The sequence below is a fragment of the Mytilus californianus genome, unplaced genomic scaffold (assembly GCF_021869535.1).
Source record: "Mytilus californianus isolate M0D057914Y unplaced genomic scaffold, xbMytCali1.0.p SCAF_4, whole genome shotgun sequence".
Classification (NCBI taxonomy): Eukaryota; Metazoa; Mollusca; class Bivalvia; order Mytilida; family Mytilidae; genus Mytilus; species Mytilus californianus.
Genome location: NW_026262690.1, coordinates 4029061 through 4053993, shown reverse-complemented (window position 1 = coordinate 4053993; position 24933 = coordinate 4029061). Strand labels below are relative to the sequence as shown.

The 24933-nt window shown below is 32.3% G+C and overlaps 1 protein-coding gene and 1 long non-coding RNA gene across 2 annotated transcripts in view; one reads left to right on the top strand and one right to left on the bottom strand.

Annotated features, from left to right (window-relative positions):
• Positions 1-731: 731 nt before the first annotated feature.
• The window catches only part of LOC127699066 (sodium/hydrogen exchanger 9-like), a 47765-nt gene continuing 23563 nt past the window's right edge, over positions 732-24933 (bottom strand). The window contains exons 13-18 of the mRNA XM_052202806.1: positions 23946-24002; positions 22515-22565; positions 17172-17260; positions 15872-15980; positions 13214-13345; positions 732-6815 (exon numbers count right to left, since the gene is read on the bottom strand). Coding sequence (XP_052058766.1) covers positions 6717-6815; positions 13214-13345; positions 15872-15980; positions 17172-17260; positions 22515-22565; positions 23946-24002 — 537 coding nt within the window. The 3' untranslated portion in view covers positions 732-6716. The remainder of the gene's footprint in view (positions 6816-13213; positions 13346-15871; positions 15981-17171; positions 17261-22514; positions 22566-23945; positions 24003-24933) is intronic.
• LOC127739414 (uncharacterized) lies at positions 17537-21151 on the top strand. The gene is made up of 3 exons (XR_008000430.1): positions 17537-17551; positions 20118-20638; positions 21006-21151. It is a non-coding gene; the product is annotated as an uncharacterized LOC127739414 (long non-coding RNA).

The window sequence follows — 24933 nt, the reverse complement described above, 5'->3', positions numbered from 1 at the left end:
AATGTAGTCAATACTTTACAAGAGGCTCCTAAGAGCCTGAATGGCTTACCTGGAATTTTTTGTGTAGATCTTGCATCAATGAATATTTTGCTGTTAAATGTATATTAATGTGTGTCAAAACATGCCATTTAAAGTTTTTCTCTATCGTAATCATTTTTATCCCATGTCAGATTTGCTCTTTCTGCTTTAGTTTTTATTTTTTTTTTTTTTTTTAGATATAAGCGAAAAACTACATTTTACCCCTATGCTTGTGAACGGACCGGAATAAAAAAACACAAAACTTGATACTAGATACCATAAGGATTTGAATTTTGATTTTTGGTGTTTTAACGCCACTTTTAAGCACTGCTTTTGGACTATTTCGTGGCGGCCAGTTTTTATTGGCGAAGGAAGCCGGAGTGGCGGGAGAAAACCAACGACCTTCGATAGGAAAACTGACAATCGTAGTCAATTAAGATTGGAGTCAAATGCACCCGCACGAGCGGGGTTCAAACTCACAACCTCAGTGTTGACTGGCTAGTGATTACAGTAGTAACTACTTAGACCACTCGGCCAAGATACCATAAGGATCATTCACCCCAAGTTTGGTTGAAATTTGTACAGTAGTTTCAGAAGAGAAGATCTTTGAAAAGGTTTATGACAGCAACAGATGAGGACGACCCATGCCAAGTGATGGCAAAGCTCACATGGCCGTATGGGGCAGGTGAGCTAAAAAAAATAAAACTAAGATGGCATTTTTAAAACATTTATTAATCAATAATAGCTAATGCTTAGCATTACAGGTATATGAGATTTTGTAAACAATTATAAAGTTTGCCTTGTTGTCTAAATTGTTTAAAAAAAATGATGTTTTCATTAACACTGTTGAAGGTTAGAAAGACAGTTTTTGGTAGCTGACATTGACCACTTGATCCTTCAGATATCTCATGTGTAATGAGTGCAAATTAAATGTATCTGTCACTGGAATGTAAATCAGACCCTAATTCTAGTCTAAAGCTGGTACTACTCCCCATATGCATCCTTACAATAAGAAATATAATTGTAGGTCATTTGCATATGAAAAAATGGATTTGACACAAAACTTGAAAGTTTAAGTGACCCAATTTTTTATAGGACCCTGTTAACACTCCATGACATGCATCCTTACATAAAGGTAAACAATTGTAAGAACCTTTATATCTGAGAACTGGACATAAAAAAAAATTACACTTAGTTACTGCAGCAAGAGAGGCCCAAGTGACCTTATTTTGATAAGAACTTGTTAATTTACAATTTAAAAGGCAAATGAATTGCATTCTGGGTCTTATGACCTTCATCTTAAGTCCCATGGCAAGACTCTTCAAGATGCATACAAAATAGTATGGGTGTATGTCCATTCGAAAGAGAACTTCATGATGACAAAAATATAGATGTGATCACAGATCCCTTTGAAAGAAACTGGGGCACCTCATCCAAATTCAAAATAGAAGTTTCATGTCAATTTGCATTAGGATGTGGATTACCAGTTTAAAAGATATCTTACAAATCATTGGAGTACAATATAAAACCCAAATTAACACATTTCAATTGACATGTGCAGAAAACAACATGAAGTTTGCATTAAAATACATATACTATATTCAAATAAAACATTTAATAGTTTTTTCAATGCTGTGCACACATTTTACATACCAGAATAGAAAATAAAAAAAACTTTTTAAGTGAATAATAGTAATTTCTATGTTTTGTGCACTAGAAGACCAATCATGTATATCACAAATCATTTCTTATAGACTGATCTGAATTATCATTGTTTATATTTTAATAATCAAAATACAGTGGTTTAATAACATACAAAACCATAAATACATACATATATATAAATATAAATAAATTTTTTGAAAAAATATAACAAAGTAAAAAACACACAACAACTGAGACTTATGAAATCCCATAACAGATATTGACAAGTTCATTAACCATGGTAATCGGTTTGGGGGCAGTACTAATCTTTGTAAGAACCAGACAATTTCTATGAGTGAAATTGCCAAGATGACCTTTAAAACCTCTTGACCCGAGTTGCATGGACCATATTATAGCTTGCTTTATGGTATGGTTTTGCTCAAGGCCGTATGGTGACCTGTTAAAATCTTTGTCAGATGGTCTTTGGTGGATAGTTTCATCATTGGCAATCACCACATTTCATATACCAATTAAGCCTTAAGCAAGGTATATTTTCCTACAATAATTTACAGTAACTATCATTGAACTCCCTCACCTAGTTGCCCAATGCCAACAATGACAACCCTCTAAAACTTTTTGATAAAAATCAAGAATAGCCTCTGCATAACAGGTTTTTTTTTTGTATTATTGTAATATCAAGAATCCCAACAATATTTGTTCTAATTAGCCATGTTCAAGCAATGATAAAAATGTGATTTCCTATAGGGTTCAAAGCCAAAGCTTTGTGTCTTCATTGCCACCATCCTTGGTATTCATGAATGTTTTAAACCTCTGGAGTCAGTTTCACAAAAAACTTGCGACTAAGATTGTTCGTAAGTATACTGAATTGTACATGACTTACGATTAATCATAGATAAAAATAAAAACCGACTCCTGAAGTGTTTTTGAAAAAAAAATGTTTGAAGTGAGATTAATGATACTGTAATTTGAACACAATAAAGCTATTTTCAACAATAACAAATGCAAGTTTAATGTACAAACAAGTATTTTATTTTTTCTATTTGAATTTTTGAAATATCTTGTCCAGTTGAATAAATATTTTAAATTTTCTATTTTCTCATTTTCAAATCACATTTTGGTTGTTTGCATAAAAAAAAATCTTACATCAGAGAAATTCTGCCATTATGATGGCTATACAGATTATTGGCAGATCTAGCAATAAAACTTGGTAGTGGAAATGAAAACAACAGAAATCTTTTACTCAGATGTATAAAAATTAGTATACCAGGACATTAAAACATTGACATACAGTCTTCATTGCTGTAAATAAAATTTGTTTTTAACATCTATAAATTTCTACATGAGCAAATTGATTTTCTAGCACTTTTGATTTTCATATTATGCATTTTAAATTCCAAACAGGTTTGTTTTAAAGGTAAACAAAGGTAGTACAATGTACAATTCAAATGAGGGAATTCATTCCAAAAGTAAAAAATTCTGGTTGCTAGAGAAACCATCCAGAAACAATTGAAAAGATTTGTTTGCTTTAACAGAATAAAATTATAGATTAGCTATGGTTTTGAAAACCAGAGGGTGTTATTTGGCTACAATCTCATTGAAGGGCGATAGTCCCAAGATGAGATGTAGCCAAGAAGATTCCTCAAGTTGAACGACCAAAGATAATCTGTTTATCCCTATTTTCTTAGGCAACATCAATGACATTGGCTAAGACATCAGCATGTTCTCATTCTACAAGACTGAGAAAAAACATTCTCAGTACAGTCGCTTGAGATTTAAAATTATCACATATATAGATCAAAGCAATAGTAAAGAAAATAAGGAACAAACACAGATTTAAGTTTCTTCATCAAAGTCTTCTTTTGAGAAACCTTGAGAAGGCCATTTGATTCTTTGAAACAATTTACAATATCTGACAATAACACATGTTTAACTGAAGAAATTCAATTAAGTAGGTTTCACCTGTATCACAACATTTACAAAACCATTAAAAGTAATGCCCAACAAACTGACTTTTATTCCCCAGGTTTTTTAATGGGAAACTTCAAACACATGATTTGTTTTTACTCTTTTTAAGTGCCAGTCTTTGTAAGAATCAGGCAATTTTGAAAAAAATCAAAACATGCCCGGAAAAAACCCACCAACCTAACCATCCTATTTTGAAGTTACCCTCATCCTGAGTTAGATATGGTAGGTCTTTCGTTTCTGCGTGTCTGGTAATTCGAGAATTCTCTTGATAATTTTGGTTAGAATGATAGCAAATTACGGAGTAAGCTCCCCTTAATAGTTCAATTCTAGTGAATTTCAACCAAAATATATCTTGAATTACCTGAATACAAAACGGAAACGAATGTTATATTCCTGCACCATTATGCATTTTAAACATAAATTAATATCAACTTGAGTGGGTTTTTGTTTGTCATGTTTTCACCACTGCCTGATTCTTAGGCAGATTGGCATTTAAAACCATCAAAGCACTACTTGCCATACAGAAATCTGACTTACTATTTGGTCAGTCTAAAAGTATCTAAAGTTTATCTACCAGTATAGTTAACACATGTATTTAACTGGATATTTCCAATAACATCATGTTTTTGATGTTAACTCCTCAAATATTTTTATGAATTCTGTAATTCTATATATGCTGTCATAAAGCAGAAAAGGTATTTCTCTTGGTTTTTCATTGGAATAAGCATTCCTTTGTTGACTTTTCTAGGAAGAATTAACACAAATGTTTTTGATTAGATCAATATATTTATGAAATACATAACCTGTGAAATTGATTTTGAAAACAAATATAGTAAAGTTGACAGGAACATGATCAAACTATCAAATTCTGTAAACCAACTTATTTTCCTGGATATTTTTATCTCAACTAGCTCTTTCTAGATAATTTCACTGTGACTTAGTTTGGAGATTTCAAAATTTTAAATCATGTATATTTTCTACTTCCTAAAAAGGAGAAAAATAATCACTCACAAAAATGAGTTTGATCACGGTATACACTTGACCTATTACTCAAAGAATTGAGAAACAGAACCCTGAAAAGAGGGATAGGTGACCCCAGTTATACTGACTTGTAAAATTTTCAATTTTTATAGTCCAAATATTTCTGATTTTGTTCCTAAAACAATGTTTTAACTGAACTAAGCACTAAACTTAACTTTGTTCAATTAACCATGAAAACAGAGAAAAAAACTGACAATTGCCAGATAGACACTTCAGATCATAGGCCATCTATATAAAAAAAAAACTCTCTGGCATTTCTTAAATATTCAGCTTTGTACATAGAATTAATGTTGTCCAAGCCCCACATGTATTTATTTAATGACATTTGTGATCATGGTGATAGGCAAGACAAAATTCTATGAAAAACAACAAACACTACAAAATATATTTTTAACATAATACAATACAATCAACTTCTCCATAAATGGTAACAGTCCTGGGCTCTCAGTCATAAAACTATACTCAGTTCTTGTAGTACAAAATGTTAGCTTTAAACGCCAAATCCAGTATTTGGATTGGTAGATTTCTGAGTACGATAAACATACTTGAAGTTTTATGACCATAAGCCCTGATTATACAAATGTCTTCTCTCTTTGGAACAAAAAGTTGTGTCTAAAACATTAATGTTTAGTTGTCAATTATAAACTGCTGTAATATAACTGATGTAATGACACTAAAGATAGCCATGTTTTATTCAAAATAAAATTAGTTTTTCATAAAAGGATGAAGGATCACTTATATGAATGTGATGGTAGCCTTATACAATTAATAATACTATTTTATATGATTAAATATTTTTTTAATATCTACAAACGTGTCTTAAATAACTTAACTATGTAAAGTATTGTTCTTAAATATATTGCACTCTTTCAATATGTATGTATAATGCTAAAATCTACCAACAGAAATTAGCTAAAACAATTTTACAATTTCAAAGGTCTTTTTTTTTGGAAAATATTTCAAATGATACCAATAAAATGATGGAATTTGCTAGCTGAAAGATTACTGTTTATGTAAGGCTTTAAATTTTTTTTTTGGAAATTGAGGCTTTTTTTTTGCTATAGATGGTTCACATATCAAAATTATTTATACAATTGGTCTAAAACAAAGGACACGAATTTAGACAAGGCAGCAGGCATATACTCTAGTTAACTAATTATCTGAATATATGTATTCATAAGATCGGTCATACAAGTTTAAACCTTTATCTTTACACATTTAATGGTGGCTGCATGTGTTAATGTATCTTTTACATAAATAATAGCCTTTGGTAAAGTCCTGAGATCAAAACTGTATGTTTGTATAAGTTAAATAAACATTAGTATGAAGATATTAAGATCTGTTTTCTCTTTAAAGTAGCATTCAGTTATGTAACCTACATTTATATAATCTTTTTAATAAAAATTTGGAGTTATTGTTTTGAGCAATGAATAAGCCAAATTTGAATGTTTCTGACAAATTGCATGGAAAAAAACCATACTTTAAATATTGAATTGCAAATGTTTGTATCAACAAATCTTCTTCAACTCATTAGAATTGAACAGTCAATCATATATATATAATTAAGTGTATGTCTAGTGTTCCTATTTGTTTTGATAATGATAGGAATATATATGTTACTTAAGTTATTAACTAATGAAACCACATAAGTAATTTTCAGATTTGAACGCAATAACTGAAAAGGCTATACATCAGGCAATATTTGATACTAAAACACTTTTATTGCTTGCCTTAATATTAAATTATTTGTAATAATTAAAAGAAAACAAAGATACAGATTTACATAACATTATACCATTTAACTGATGGTGCAATTTCCCGCAAAATCTTACAACAAGACAAAGTAAAATTCTGAAAAAAATATTGTGAAGAGCTTTTGAACATAAAACAAGATTGACTTTTCAATCAGAAATATATGTAATACATTTGCATGACTATTTTATATACTTCCACATGGGGACTATTTATATCAATAAGTAATCTCATTGCCAACGGTCAATTTAGAAGAAATATGAATTATGATTAATTCAAACATTCTCTCCAAGAGGTCCAGGCACATTAATCTGTAATCTCATTGGCTGTCCATGTCCTAAATCTCCAAGAATGTTATCATCTATGAGAGAATCCTATAAAATATACAAGATCTGAATGTGATATGGTATTAAATAATCAGATTAAAATAATGATCAACAGTAAATGAATTTTACGAGAAAGCATACAAAAAAGTTTAACAATAACATATGGCAATTGGATTACCACTGAAAAAATAGTGACCTTTCTTCATTTCTATTTTTATGAAGGTTAATCAATTAAATAAACTAAATATGTAAAGCTTGTGATATAATTTGTAAGATAAGGGCTATTCATAATCATGTAAACAGCTGTACAAGTGCAGATAATAAGATTTTACTGTAGTTAAAGTGAAAGCTAATCAACATTTTCTAAGATATGTTTCTGCTCGATAGAAAATGCAGTTCTTTGGACTACTTCATAAATATTCAATTAGATGCTGCGTTTAACAAAGTCAATCTACTTTTCCAAATATCATTTAGAAAGCCTAAAAAATCAAATTTTTCAGGTTTTACAGGTCTATTAAAGGGCACAATTCTTAAATTTATTTCATGGTCAATTATATAATGCACAAGTTTTATGAAAAAAATTTCTTAATTAGAATTTAGGATTTCCTCTGGTAGCCATGTTTTTTTTCTTGGCAGATTGAAACAGAAAAGCTATATCTTTATAAAAGATTACCTATAAACCCTCCTCCCATACATTACTTCTATCAAGTTTTGTGTGAATCACATGTGTAGAAACAGATGAAGTTATGTTTACTCATAGGGTCAAATATGAATATTGAAGGCATCATTGCTGCCTTGTTTGTCACCCAAACAACATGAAGATCCTTATCATCATTCCTATAGTAATTCAAAAGGTATGGCCTCATAGATTCAAAGAAAAACAAAAATAAAATTGGTCGTATAGATTCAGTACGGACATGATTTTATTATGCATTTGCAAAATATGGAACTTTAATAAAGGATTTCACATACATAATTTCTGTCAAGTTTGTTTCACACAGATCCATTATAGTTTCAATGAGAAGATCAAAATTTTCAAAATTAATAGACATCTACAGATGATGGATTCTAAGTGATGGTAATAGCTCAAATGGACTGTATGGTCAGGTGAGCTAAATTCAGCATATCAATAGAGTGAAACAGAATTATAATGAAATTTGTTTAGAATCCATCAAATATAACTCTCATAAGAAAGTAAATGTTAATCGCACTATTTGTGCATAACCCGTGCAATTAAGCAGAATATCAAGATGTCCTACTAGTATTCAAATCTAATTCTCAAGCAAATCCAATAAAATAACTGTTAATAAGACAAATCCTGCAAGTACATTTGCTTTTATATACCCATTGTAAGCAGTGACCTCTATGAAATAAAGTCTTTGAAGGTGTACTGAGATTTTGTTATTTTATAGTGTCCTGTATACAATATAACTTTTAATGTCATAGAAGACCACATGATGAAGAGACATAGAAAACAATAAGTGAAAATATATCAAACCACAAAAAACGTCACATTTCATAGATATCACTGTCTACATAGTATGTTAACAAATCAAAACAAAAACAAAACAAAAACCTTTACCTAGAAGTACTGGTTTCTTATTCAACCTTGGGGATAAAATACATAATTTCTTGTCAAATATCATCAAATAACATAACCATTAGTTTATCAAAGACATGTTGGGCAAAGTTCAAATTGAAAACTCATCACTTAACGTGTAGGTTAGCTGTTTTTTTGTTGTTTTTTTTAAACAGAACTTAAACATCAATTGTTGAGTTTACCTGCTATAAACTGGGCAGTCTTAAATCTAGAGCTAATTATTTTTAAACACTTGCAAAATCAGCTCTATTATTATGATTATACAGAAAAAGTGGTTATCTAAAATACTGTCTATTAGTTGTGTACTTTCAACAAAAAAGATGCAAAGTGGAAAAGCATCATACTGATTTCAGTGAAAATAGGATCCTGAACATCCTGATGTTAGTGGTCAAAAAGAATTATAACTTTGGAATACATTTTGTGTACTTACTTTTAATATATCATTTTCCAATCTGCAAAGTTTAAGCTACCATCATAGTGTTTATCACTGCTTAACAAAGTTATATGATCAGCTCACCATTGATTTTTTTACAACTTTTTTATACCTGTTCGATATGCAGCTTGAGGTATAGGCAACTGTCCATTGGTGAAGACGTATGACCTTGTTTTGTCTTCAGATATATTTTATATTTTCTGTGTGGTAGGATTGTTGTCTCGGTGACGTATACTCAATATAATTTGAAGTTAACTATAGAGTTACCTGTGCACACATGGGTTGGAAAGACACTTTAAATGTATATTTTACAAATACATCCGAGTCGTTCTTAAATTTACTCATTCCCCTCTAATGCTGATGATAGATTAGTCTTGAATGTCCAGTGGCAAATATTAAATGCATATAAGGACATGAATATGGTAATACGATATTAATATGAACCCTGCTTTGCACTTAACAGACTCACTGAGCTGGATTTTAAATGTTTTAGTTATAAGGTAAGTGTCCGCAAGAAGATAGGTCAACCTACCCAGACTCATTATTCTGACTTGGTGATGACCAATCTTTGATCTTAATCACAAATGCCATGTTCTTATAAGAGAACCAGAAAATACCAATTTTCTAGTCTTTGGTTGACCAGACAAGGGATCAATGGGAAGATCTCTGCTACATGAGGCACTACCACTAGACCATTTAGGTGGTCATAAAGCTTTAAATAAAATACCTAGCAGCTATTCTAACATATAGTAGTATTCTGGGCAATTTGCTCAAATACATTTATAATAGCACATCAGTTTTTCCTAATGTGTAAACCTACCCTCTGATGACAGGTTCAAAATGTAATACATTAATAAGAAATTATCAAAAAAAAATTGTATGATATACCTTTTCCAAGCTACATATGTGTGATTATATCACAGGTATAGGTAAGTATGATCAGAAAGATATTCATATGATGAAAGTACGTACTACACAATTATATTCCCAGCATGCATTTCAGAACAACATAATTGAGAAAAAGACAAGCTGAGAGAGTTATATTAAACAATAGAGTAAACACACACTACATTGTCACTTCTACATCATAACTTTTTGTCATTATACTATATTATTATAAGAATGAGAATAGCATGTCATGTAGATTTGATTTGAAAATACTGATCAAAGTTCATAAAGGTTTCCATACATCTAAAAATATTGCTTTAGCCAACTTATACAAGATAATGCCACATCTATTGTTTTTTTTTTTGTATCTTTTTTGACAATATTAAATTATTTGATATGTTTTTAAATTTTATTCCTTTCTATTGATTAAAAGTAAGTTATGAAAAGCAACTAACTTTTTACTGCTGCAATATGTGAATAAAGAATTTAAGCAATAGTTTTTCCCCATACCTGTTTTTTTTTTTTTATTTAACTTTAAAATCCTTAACAGAAGTCAAAATTACACTATTTTAACAAGGAACTTCATCACTAAACATGATGCATCAACTAATAAAGGATCATTGGTCAATGATTTGTAGTACTGCTAAGCACTCACTGTAGTACTGCCCAGATCTAGATCTTAATACTTTACAAAAGCTGTTCGTGCTAAAATTTAAGTTACAGTCACCTTATTGTAAAGTGGACCCTTGTCATTAAACAGGATGCATTAATTGACATGGGATCAATCCTCCATTATTTTTAGTTGCATAAATCAGATAAACCTTTATGCAAAACTGAACCCGGTCCGGTGACCTAATGAACTAAAGGACAAATAAACAGACAACATGTTACATTATTTCTCAACTCTGTTTTGCCAGGGGATAACTTCTTTAAAGTGCAATAAACTCTGGAGCTGAGATCAAGGTCAAACAAAGCTTATTAGTTGCAAATGTGTATTCAGATGTAACTTATTCATTTACAAAATATAACAAAATTGTTTTGTTGAGGTATTGTAAACATAAGAAGCAGACCTTGATTTGAAAACTTAAAACTGACTACTAAAGCAAGAAAATAAGTCAAAAGCAATATGAACTTGTAAGCAATCAACACAACAAATACCATTAACCAATCATGTATAGTTACTGATGAAGTTCTAGAACAGACCTTACTCTGCAATGTTAACCTCACTATTGGAGCCTAAAAATGAGGTCACAGCTGTGTGACATACTTCATTACTGACATATAATGCTATACAAACTCACCTACGAAATATTGTTGACCCCATTATTTATGATTACTAAGGAACAGACCTCAGCCTGAAAACTTCATCTGACCAATGGAGGTTGGAAATGAGGTAAGGTTATATGTCATTGGTCAAACAAACATGTACTCCTGGCACTCCCATCCAAACTAGAGCATTAGTTGCTATGTAGGATGATTAACACAACCAACTACTACTAAAAACTCTTGGCAAACAATCCATCTACTAAATATTTGTTGACCTGTCAAGTTAATTTACTGAAGAACAGCTTAACCTAACCATTTATGGCATTAATACTTCTGAAAATTAGGTCAAGGCCATATGAAAGATTCCAGACTATGACTGGCTGACAAGTTCTCATTATGAACAACCACATTACACATCTATTTTATCCTAAGTGAAAGTAGGGAAAAGATATTGAGATAATTCTAAAATCTTTATAATTTCCAGAAAAGTCGTATCCTAACCATCCTGCACTGTATCACAAACATATGTATATTTGTCATTATCTTACTTAATTCAGCTTAATAATGACAGGTCTCGGAATTTTTCAATTTCAGTAGGCCCAGGGAAATTCAGGAAGAAAAATCAAATAAAAGTTATGCCCTTGAAGTATTTTAGAATTAAATACTAAAAATTCTTATAAAAAAAAAGAGAAATTAAAACATTTCCAGATAAAATAGTTTAAATCAACTTTTTCTCAGCATTTTTTAAAAAGATCCAGCAGAAAATCAATTAATGCCTTTAAAATCTTTTCAGTTTACAATTTATGCTTTATACAGAACACAAGATTTCCCATGAACATTAAAAGAAGTAGAAAATATGAATCAATATTGGTACCTATTATTTTCAGACACTGATTTAGAAAAATACTTGACAAAAATAATTCAGCAAAATTTAGATAACAAAAAATCCATCAGATGTGACATGCAAATTAATAATATCTATTATAAATAGGCATTATGGAAGCAGAAGTGACAGATTTGATAAATGGCCAATCAAAAGTTGCCTTACTTGACAGATCTGGTGGTCAAAGGTCAGGGTGTCAAAGGTACATCATCACTTGACATAGAATTATGGGAAGGAAATACACCCTGGGATAGACCATTCAAGTCTGCCTTGACCTCAATAAAAAAAGAAAAACAGAAATACAGAAAAAAAACAAAAACAAAAACAAAAATAAACACATGGTAAAAGAACATAAAGCAAAGCTATATAAATCAGATATAGTTACTATAAAAAAAGAACAGCCATTATGCACACTTACTGTAATAATTCCCATCATAAAACAAAGTAAAACCAAACATATATAAGTGTGTCAAAGTACTCAATAACAACAAAATAAGTATATATTGCTTGTTTGTTTCATCTTTTGTTACATAACCAAATTATTGATCTAAGTCTATTAAACTAAATTGCAAAGGTGAAAAATTATTTTTGCCATCAGAATTTAAAAAAATGAAATTTGCTGTTCGAGAAGCTGTAAGTAAAAAAGTATTTATTGAGGACTCATTGAAGATGAACACAGTCTTTGACAACAATCTACATGTGTAATTTTCAAGTTATATTGAAAATAAGATCCTAATTATAGAATGTAAAAACCTAAACTACAAACAAGAAGCTGTCAAAATGACACCAAACCAGGTTTAAATACATTGTTAGTGTCAATGTTAAAGTTATGCAGGGACATAACTGCTAACAGCAAATGTGAAAATCTTCAATGTAGAACTTGAACTCAATTTTGTCATTAGGAACACCATATTAAAATTTGAAGAGATTCGATTGTTCATAAGGTATTGCAGGTATTGCAGAAAACAACATAAAGTGCCATTTTCAAATCAATTAAATAACTCCCAAAAAGCAAAAGTGAAAATTGCAAATAGCGAACTTGACCTCCATTTTGTCATCAGTAACAACATATTTTAGATAGAAAAGCTTTGAATGAATGGTTAATAATCATTTGCACGGAAACATCTGGAACCGCCCTCCCATCCACTGTACAAACCTAAATCAATATCCAGATCGCCATCAGAAAACCCAGTTAAAAATCAAAATGCTCATATTTATATCAGTTCCACTTTTTAACCTTTTTCTGTGTAACTGTTTTTAATGGATTTCAGAACAATCGCATTCAGGCAGAAACTAAAATAATTTAAAGCAAAATGCACAAAAATCATATAATATTAAGAAAAAATGAGAAGAATAAATAGATAAGTTAGATATACCTCTGTAATATCATTTTTGTCAGCATCTTGTGTGGCACCATGTGACACTGTACTAATACTTTCTCCTATAGAAAGTTCTCGATGGTCTATAATCATATCTGTATCAGAATCTGCATCTATGTGTACGTGTGGCTGTCAAATATAAACAAAGTCATATCCCTGATCCCCATCATAGTACAAATATAACCTTAAAAGTCATAACTTTGCTCCCAATAATATCGCAAATATGACAAAGGATAATTTTGTAATTCAGGGAACCTAAAACATCAATGGGCTAAGTTTAAGATATGAATAAAAAATCAAAAATAAATATTAAGAACCAATTGTTTGTTCAGAGAACAATTGAAGGTCTTTCCACATTAAATTTCTAAATAATTGATAAGAAGCTACTTCTGGTCTACTCAAAGTTCCTATTTGAGTCCAATCATAGGTTTCTTCATACTGATTCAAAAAATATATGGTTTCTATATACTTTTGTATGAAATAAGGGAGGTCATTTGCTACTTCCAGTTTAGAAAATGTCACTTCCTGCCTTATATGATAGCTTTATTCACACTGATTTCAAAATTATATGTTTCTTTATACTTTTGCCTTCAATATGGGAGATAATTTGCTACTTCCGGTTTAGAAAATGTCACTTCCAGTCTCATATGATAGCTTTCTTTGCACTGATTCCAAAAATATATGGTTTCTTTGTATTTTCACTTGATAAATAAGGGAGATAATCAGCCACTTCCTGTTTACCAATGGTCACATCGGGTGCTATAAGATAGCTTACTTTACATTGATTCCGAAAATATATGGTTTCTATATACTTTTCTTTCAAAAAATTGGAGATAATAGGCTACTTCCGGTTTACAAAAGGTGACTTCCGGTGTCATGTAAAGGTAGCTGTATGCTGATTCTAAAAATATATAGTTTCTAAGTATTTTTCTCTTGCATCATTGCAAAAATAGCACTTCTACTTTGAACAAGGTCACTTCCAGTTAAAATTTTCCAAGGTCATATGTAACCCAATCTTTTTCAAAAGACCCTATGACTTTATTATGCACCAGTATGAAATAATAAGTAATTAAACTAAAATTTTCCAATTTCAGGGGCAATAACTCCTAGAAGATGTCATCAGATTGCTTGACCGAATATACCATTTCTTCCTATCAATAACCCTAACATTTTGCATCAGTTCTTTTGTATATATACCTTTTATAGTTAGACAGGTGATGCACACACAAGCAAAGGGCAAAATTTAGAACATGACCTTGACACCACTTTCTTTTTGGTGGACCAAGGACCTCTAATCAAGATAACCTAGGTCTCTATCACTCACGGTTTATCAGTTACATTTATGCATCACTTATGTCAAATACAAAAGGGAAAATAACTTTCATATTGAGTCTCAGTATCGCTTTGGTTAAAATTGACTGAAGCATCCTAAGGATGTAACAAGTAATTTGGAAAAATAAATTTTCTTTTACGGTTCAGAAGGAGATGCGCGCACAAGAAAAACAGTGTTTGGGGATATAACTCTTACAATAAAAAGTGTTTGGTTATACAGGGTCAGTTTCAAAAGCGCAATAACTGTTTGATATCATATGCAAAAAATCTAAGCAACATCTTGCGAAAAATGTTTGATCGGCACAGCTTTTCGAACTTGTCAGAGACATTGCTTATATAAACCTTTGATATAAATTTGATAAAAATTCTGGCAAGAATTGTACATGAGAGTGCTAACAATGAAATTTTCCATATAATTAATATTTCTAAAGGGCATAACTCTTTTAAAAATAGTTGATTGGCACTGATTTTCAAATCTGTCTGAGACCTATGATATAAGTTTTATAAAAATCTGGCATGAATTGTACAAGTGAGAGTGCTAAAAAGATCAGGCGGACAGACAGATGGACAGACGGACAGTCACCTGGTACTTCTATGTCCCCCACAACACGTTGAGAAGAGAATGTAATACAATGGCATATTCTGTGCAAGCTTTTGTAAATCCAATCACCTGCTTAGAGTGAGTTCAAGATTCAAGATGACAACTCTTTTTGAGGATATGATCCATGTTTTTCAAGATTTAACAATAAACCAGGGCTATCTTTGATCTATAATTGGGTATCTAACAGAATTTGTTTCTCTATGTACATATGATAAGATTGTATAATAAAATATGTGATAAGAATTACTTCTAAGACTCTATGTAACTTTAAATCAGGTTTTATTTCAAACTCACAACATAAATATCTTTCATGATGCATTCTGGTTAATATGTTTCATGTTGACAATACATAAATCCATAGAAGATAGACTCAGTTCTTATCAAAAGCATTTTACTTTCATGTTTGCTTGGCCGTTAAACTGAAACCAAAATTTGCATACTTTGTTATCCTAAGCATAAATTAGTCTGTTTGTTATTTCGTTTGAATTGTTATACATTTGTCATTTTTAAGACTTTTAAAGCTTGCTTTGTGGTATGAGTTTTGCTCATTGTTGAAGGTGGTATGGTGACCTATAGTTGTTGACTTCGTCATTTGGTCCCTGGTGGAGAGTTGTCTCACTGGCAATTATACTTCATCTTCTTATTCTTATATACACAGACTTATGTATGTCTTTGATCTCCACACCGCATTGCACAGGGGACAATAATTGGTTTTAACTTACATTTGTCATTTGTTCTTCTGTGGTGAGAATTCTGGACAATGGCATACAACATGGATGCAATGTCTCCATCAAATTAGGAGTACTATTTGTTAACAGTGGCTTCATAAATCTGTAAAATAATAAATATATCATGGTAAGATATCCTAATCAATTAGTAGTTTTACCAAAAACCTTTATTCAAAATTTAAAAAGAGAAATAAATTAAAGAACCTTAGTGAGCGTGCTCACATACCCCACGTCCCCACATTGTCATTGTCTGTTGTATGGTTTGAGAGGAGTTGCGATGACAAAAGGTTGCAGTAGTATATTGGGCAAATAAGTTCAAAGGGGCGTAACTCCTGGAAAAAAAAAATGAATCGTAATTTCCTGTCGATATGCACATCTATGTAGTATGTCCTTATTATCTGAAAAGGTTTCATGAAATTCTGTTGTGTGGTTTGAGAGGAGTTGCGATGACAAAAGGTTGCAGTAGTACATTATAGTAAATAAGTTCAAAGGGGCGTAACTCCTAGAAAAAAAATTGAATCGTAATTTCCTGTCGATATGCACAACTACATAGTATGTCCTTATTATCTAAAAAGGTTTCGTGAAATTCTGTTGTGTGGTTTGAGAGGAGTTGCGATGACAAGAAATAGGACTGACGGACTGACGGACGGACAGACGAACGGGTCAAAAACATTATACCCTCCGCAACTCGTTGCGTGGGGTATAATAATGTCAACCTTAGTACTTTATTTGTTTCTTTTTTCCCTTAGAAATAAATCCATTATCCTTTTAAACTAGATGTGAATCTATATCTGCGAGATAGATAAATCAGTCAATTAAGGAATACTAGTAACAAATTTGTAGTTGAGGAGTTGCTGATGTCAATTGGGGATTTGAAGGTCCCAAATGGATTTTTGCAACTGTCAAACCCCCAATTGATGGCGGCAATTCTCCAACAACTGTAATGATATTCCTATTTTATTGCATTACAAAAAAAAATAATACATTAGAACTTGAGATCAAAGCATGAAAGTCTTGGAAAAGACATTTGCCCTATAATAAACAATTCTCATGTGTTTACATGTCCCCCACCACCTTTTTAAAAGATTTTTTAGTTTAAAAGGAATTCAGGCTTTTACAAGTAGGAATGATCAATTATGGGGAGGGACTGAGTTAGTCAGGTTTACTTGAGCCTTTGGGCCATGTCAGCTAATTTTTTAATTGATCTCTATGAGTATATGTGAAATAACATATATTTGGAAATAGTCAGATCACATTTTGCAGTCAAAAGTAAATAAATTTTTACAATACTTACTTTATATCAAAATTATGCCACAATGACACAAGCCATGCTTTGTCATATTTTTTCTTTGGTGGAGTTTGCTCCACTTGTTCTGCATTTCTCTGTACAAAATTACAAAAATCTAATCAGAAAGAACACACATCTATGTCTATATAAGAAATGAAGGTTTTCCCAATGCTCAACATTTATTCATATTCAAAAGAGCTATGTCATCATCATGATCAAGATTTCAATGATCTTTGGAAATCAATATATCTTTATGATATCGAAATTAAACAACATCTAAATAATTATATTATTTTATTAAAAAAAGTCTATAAGATCAAGATCATACTACATGTACCAGTTATCATTGAGGGTGGACATCATTGCAATCATAACACAGACTAAAAGTAAGGAGTTCTTTGACATTAAGGTCAAAGTCAGGTGACCCCTGTCAGTTAGATTTATAATGATGTTATATTGCATAGTGACTTGAAGTAACTGAAAAATTTACCTAAGCAAGAGAATTAATCACTAAACAATGAAATATAAAGATGATAGAGGTCAAGTATACCTTATAATGATGCTATAGATTTAATATAATGACAGACAGACATGTATGCCTTGCACTCATCCTTAAGACCATATTTAGTTGACCTATTATCAACTGAACTGGTCTTATTACATGTATTAGGAAAACTTATTTAATGTATTTAATGGGATTGAACCATGAGAAAGATAAGGACAAGCTTGGTATGTCAAGATTGAAATGGTTAAGAATGCTAGTACAATTGGATAAGCAAACAAAAGTCTCTTCTTAAGCTAAATTCATCGCTTGAGAGTGGAAATGTTTACAAACAACAATGATAAAATCTTATGTATAAAATAAAATATTAACTGAAATACACTATTGTAATATTTTAATGTTTTGTAAATATTGACCTCTGGTTAAGTTGGATTTATATAACAAATGGCTAGTTTTATTATCTGTTAAATTTGAACTGTCAGATCGATGTAATTAAGACATGTTACAATGTCTTGGGGTGAAGGGTAATAAAATTTAGTTATGCCTATTTGTTTTGTCTATACTAGAATGAAAGTAATTAAACTTTCTGATAAAGGTCAGTTGGTCAAGATACTGGCAGATTGTGTATCAGCTGTGATACTGTAAGGATGTGATTTTTCCTTGAAGTCTTGAATCGGTAAAGATTCTGGAGGACTTGTATTTAAAGTTTATATGTTTAAACTTTGTAAGCTACCTTTGTCAATAAGTCTGAAGTAATGTACATTTGTGAATAAACTTGTAAATAGATATCGTATTATTTAATTTATGGAATTAACCACAGGATACATTGTAGTGCCATAGTATAGTTATGACTGTCCATCTGTTGTTCCTCCCCTCGGTCACGTTACACTATTGTTAAAATGTTATTTTTTATAGTTATACAATTATATAATTAAAACCTAACTTCTAACCAAATAAAGCAGACAACTTCTATACCCACCACCTATAGAAGAAAAGCTATGCAGTATGTAATTAAAACATAAATCATTCTCTCAATTTACCCACATCTTCATAAAATTAAACAAATTACTATAAATTAACACAATATTAAAGATTTCAGAAATTCTAAAATCTGCAAATTTCTTAAAAAGGAAAAAGAAAAGAGTAACATAAAACAAACTAAGCACTTTACTATACTATAAATACAGAAGAATATATTCATTATCCATGCAAACATTCTCATAGTTGTTATATCTTGCAAACTCAGCCAATTTTTACTGGTATGTTATGGCTCAAATCTGAAGGTCAGTGTTAGTAGAACAATTTCAAACTTTATTTCACAAGTAGGTTTAAGTTGATGTGGAATTTTTATAGAATCAATTAAGATTTTAAAGGATTGAGTTTTCTATACTTTTCTAGTTCCTTGTATAGACATCTCGAAAATGAATGGACTGGGGATATCATACTAAAAGTTAAGACATAGATGTGCTCTATCATGCAACTGGCAAATCTATATAAATGTTTCAATAGCTTTTTAATGAGAACTCCTTATTGTGGAACTGATCACAGAGAACTCAGATAATGTTTCCTAATACTATGACTATAAAAATAAGGAGATGTGGTATGATTGCCAATGAGACAGCTATCCACCAAAGTTCCAAAGAATTCAACCAGTGATTCAACAATTCTTATAAAAATTTACATTCCTTTTTTGACACCAAATCTTTTTTTATCTGTATGGTACTCCATGCATGACAATCTTTGCAGAAGTTGGCCGGAACATTCATTATCATTAAGCCACCTAAATATGAAACTTTTCAAAAGATTAAGAAATCTTTTAAGATAGTATCTGTAATAAGTACAGAATTGAAAGTAGAAGTGTTATGAAAATGAAAGCTGTGTTAATGAAGTGCAAACAGTGGATGATTAAAATGATTGGAATCTTGCTCTAATGTCTGCTTGTTGGAGACTACCAAAAGCAGCCTGTATGTAGCAAAGGTCTAGAAAAAGGCAATTTGTTTGATGATTTCAAAATTTCTAAAATGAATTATTGCTTTCATATTGATTATATATGACACATTTTTCTATATATTTTTGTTGTATAAACAATTGTTTTTATCATTATAATGAAATGTATGAAGAGAAAACAGAAAATGTTTTGTTCATAGACTCAGTGAATCATAATAATGAATTGGTGATAAGTATCACAGATGTTACATTTTCATTCATTTTGATCTAACTAAATTTAGCAAATAAGCATAAAAAAAACAAATGAAAATAGCAAATAACAAAATCAAATAATTAAAACATAAAAATACCATTCCAAGAATTTTTAAAACTGACCATCAACACAGACTGTTGTCTCACCTGCATTTGTTAAATCCAAAAGAAAGAGTAGGCCAATACCGGTATCTTCACTCCAGTAATAGTCACTGTCCAGAGTTAACTCATAAAACACATTATATTTTCAGGCTCATAGCAATGATGGTTCTGTAGGGATTACTGAGGTCACAAGGACTAGGAGAGGGAGGGTAAGGACAAACCCTGTAACCCCCCTGATGGGATCAGTGGATACCTTTAACAGACTACTGTTAGGACACAATGCATATGTTGTGGGGTCGAAAGTAAGGACACACCCTGTAACCCCCTGATGGGATCAGTGGATACCTTTAACAGACTACTGTTAGGACACAATGCATATGTTGTGGGGTCGAAGGTAAGGACACACCCTGTAACCCCCTGATGGGATCAGTGGATACCTTTAACAGACTACTGTTAGGACACAATGCATATGTTGTGGGGTCGAAGGTAAGGACAAACCCTGTAACCCCCTGATGGGATCAGTGGATACCTTTAACAGACTACTGTTAGGACACAATGCATATGTTGTGGGGTCGAAGGTAAGGACAAACCCTGTAACCCCCTGATGGGATCAGTGGATACCTTTAACAGACTACTGTTAGGACACAATGCATATGTTGTGGTGTAGAAGGTAAGGACACACCCTGTAACCCCCTGATGGCATCAGTGGATACCTTTAACAGACTACTGTTAGGACACAATGCATATGTTGTGGTGTAGAAGGTAAGGACACACCCTGTAACCCCCTGATGGCATCAGTGGATACCTTTAACAGACTACTGTTAGGACACAAGCATATGTTGTGGTGTAGAAGGTAAGGACACACCCTGTAACCCCCTGATGGGATCAGTGGATACCTTTAACAGACTACTGTTAGGACACAATGCATATGTTGTGGGGTCGAAGGTAAGGACACACCCTGTAACCCCCTGATGGGATCAGTGGATACCTTTAACAGACTACTGTTAGGACACAATGCATATGTTGTGGGGTCGAAGGTAAGGACAAACCCTGTAACCCCCTGATGGGATCAGTGGATACCTTTAACAGACTACTGTTAGGACACAATGCATATGTTGTGGGGTCGAAGGTAAGGACAAACCCTGTAACCCCCTGATGGGATCAGTGGATACCTTTAACAGACTACTGTTAGGACACAATGCATATGTTGTGGTGTAGAAGGTAAGGACACACCCTGTAACCCCCTGATGGCATCAGTGGATACCTTTAACAGACTACTGTTAGGACACAATGCATATGTTGTGGTGTAGAAGGTAAGGACACACCCTGTAACCCCCTGATGGCATCAGTGGATACCTTTAACAGACTACTGTTAGGACACAATGCATATGTTGTGGGGTCGAAGGTAAGGACACACCCTGTAACCCCCTGATGGCATCAGTGGATACCTTTAACAGACTACTGTTAGGACACAATGCATATGTTGTGGGGTCGAAGGTAAGGACAAACCCTGTAACCCCCTGATGGGATCAGTGGATACCTTTAACAGACTACTGTTAGGACACAATGCATATGTTGTGGGGTCGAAGGTAAGGACAAACCCTGTAACCCCCTGATGGGATCAGTGGATACCTTTAACAGACTACTGTTAGGACACAAGCATATGTTGTGGTGTAGAAGGTAAGGACACACCCTGTAACCCCCTGATGGGATCAGTGGATACCTTTAACAGACTACTGTTAGGACACAATGCAAATGTTGTGGGGTCGAAGGTAAGGACACACCCTGTAACCCCCTGATGGCATCAGTGGATACCTTTAACAGACTACTGTTAGGACACAATGCATATGTTGTGGGGTCGAAGGTAAGGACAAACCCTGTAACCCCCCTGATGGGATCAGTGGATACATTTAACAGACTACTGTTAGGACACAATGCATATGTTGTGGGGTAGAAGGTAAGGACAAACCCTGTAAACACTTCCCCCCCCCCTATGTTATTGGAGTGGGATCAGTGGATACCTTTTACAGACTACTGTTAGGACACAATGCAAAATTTGTTGGGGGAAGGGTAAGGGGTAAGGACAAACCCTGTACCTTCCTTCTTGACTACCAGTGTGTTATTGGAATGGGACCAGTGGACACCTTTTACATTTTACAGACTACTGTTAGGACACAATGCAAAGGCGTTGTGGGAGGGGGTAAGGAAAAAATCCAGGACCCAAGACCCCCCCCCCCCCACCCAGTGTATTATTGGAATGGGATCAGTGGATGCCTTTTACAGTCTTCTGTTAGGACCAGGAAATGTAACAAAAATGCACATGTTGTCGTGCTAAGCATACACCTACTCAAGGATCCTATATTAGGAACATTCATTTAAAGTTTGGTAACATTTGGCTCAGTAGTTTCAGAGGAGTCGGACAATGGTTTATCATTGTGTTGATACTATCACTGCCTGAAAAGTATTACCAATGTCTGGCAGCCAAAGACAAAATTATAATTCAAATTAATCACTAGCAAGCACAAAAGCATAATGATCATGAATACCTCTATTAATGGAGAGCCAGCACTAGAACTCCTATCTTCAAAAACATGCAACTGAAAATGGAAAAATGGCCAAATACTGTCAAAACATGAATAATGATTACTGTAAATTCAGAAATTATTGCGTGCATTTATTATTGCGATTTTTCACGAATGGACAAAATTGCGAGTTTAATTATTACGATTACAAAAAAATCTGCATAAAGATCTATGTTTCAGTTATCAAAATGCGAGTTCTTATTATTGCGATACTCACCCAGTCGCATTATTCGCATTCATAAAAACCTCGCAATAATTTCTGAATTTACAGTACTTATTACATATATCAGTAAACTATAATCTCCAGAATCCTGCATCACTCGACAGACTGATAACTTATATGTGCTATCAGGAACATACATATTGTTAGATATACTGTTCCCAGGTGCTACTATCAATTAGCCTACATTTCTTTAATTTCATATTTAATATAGCCATATTGAATTATAGATCACCATTAAAAAGATTTTATTAAAGTAAAACATAATATCTGAATACAACTGATACCGTCTTTAAATTGATTGAAAAGAAAACGTAGGTCTATAATGATTGTAAACACCATGCTTTAGTTGCCATTTTATTAATAAATGTATTAACTTAATCAGTTAGTGAAGCATGAAATGTAGATAAGTGTGATTTTTTTTAATACTAGAAGCCACTAGACTACTTTAATTCAATAGGTGCACTTTTTTTTCAAGGGAAGAGATTTTTCTCAGGAAAAGGCAGGATGGAAATTTAGGCATATAACTGGCTGAGTGTGCAAGATTGGAAAAGTAAGGAACCAAGATAAATCTTACCTAAAATGAACTAATTTAATATTGTTTTCAAATTCCGAAGTATCAATTAATACAAATTCATAGTAAAGTAGTCTTGGTAGAAACTGGAATCTTTAAATCATTTTATGTGCAGTTTCGAAATAATTTAGAAATCTCTCTTTGTATAAATTATTTACATTTGTGTCTCTGCACTGTGTCAACATTTAAAGATTTTATCATTTGTTAATCAGATACAAGTTGGTTATTTGTGTAACTGAGAGTATGTTATGTGAATTAAATATAAAGATGTCAATACACAAAAAACATATAACTCTATATGTAACCTGAGTGTTAGCATAAAGCAAGCAGTGAAATCTCATGTCACTAAATCTACATCTATTTTATCTCTACAGCTATTCAAAACAAGCTGTATGACATCTTGTCCAATAAAAACATTTCTTAAACCTTTTTTGTACCTGACCAAAACTTAATAAAGTTTGTATAAATAATTTGACGGCATTGTTCAACATTTAGTCCATACATCACAATATTTGAATTAATTAGTGGTCATTGTAATGTCAAAAGATTTCACTACTGGAAAAAGTCATGCAGTAAAAAAAAGAAAGATGAAATAACAAACCGGTGAAGCGTTGTTTTCATTATGGTTTTCCATACTTTGGTAGGTGGCACCACGACCCTGATGATGTATTACAACACATAAATGGGAATAGAATATGAGATTGTAGTTCATGTTTTTTATTGTCACTGATTAGTGATTGAAATATTCAACCAAAATATATTCCTGCATAGCATGATGTACACCAAAATATATTCCTGCATAGCATGATGTACACCAAAATATATTCCTGCATAGCATGATGTACACCAAAATATATTCCTGCATAGCATGATGTAGACCAAAATATGTTCCTACATAGCATGATGTAGACCAGGAAAGTAATAGCATAAAGACATTTGTAAAGATGTTCAAAAGGTATTAAATCTATTTAGATATTTCAGAAAAAGTGACTTGTCGAAATCTAATTTGCCCATCAAGGACTTAGATTTATAACAAAGTGCTAACATAGTTACAAATTAAATGTGTCAACAGAGAAATCAAACCTCAGCTTACAACAAGATGAACTGCGACCTATTGCTCACTAATGATACCCCTGCTGTATGTATTCAGTAAACAGGAAGTTGATTAATTATGGATGTGACAATCCATCACACAGTATAGCATTCTCATGTGTAGTTTGATACCAAATTTCATGAAGCTCTGATTTGTAAATCCTGAGAAAAATGCAATGGAAATTTCTTACATGGTCAGTATGTTTAACAAAATATAAGATTTCAGTAAACAGCAAGTTGATGAGCTATGAGTGTGTATAAGAATCCAAAAGTATAGCATGATCACATGGAAGCTTGATACAAAATTTCATGAAGCTCTGATTTGTAGATCCTGAGAAAAATGCAATGAAAATTGCCCACATGGCTTTCGTGTGCCACAATATATATCAGGAAGTTGATGATCAATGGATGTGAAAATGCATCATATAGTAAAGCATTCCTTGATACCAAATTCCAGGTAGCTTTGACTAGGAAGTAACTGTCAAAGGTTTCATGGG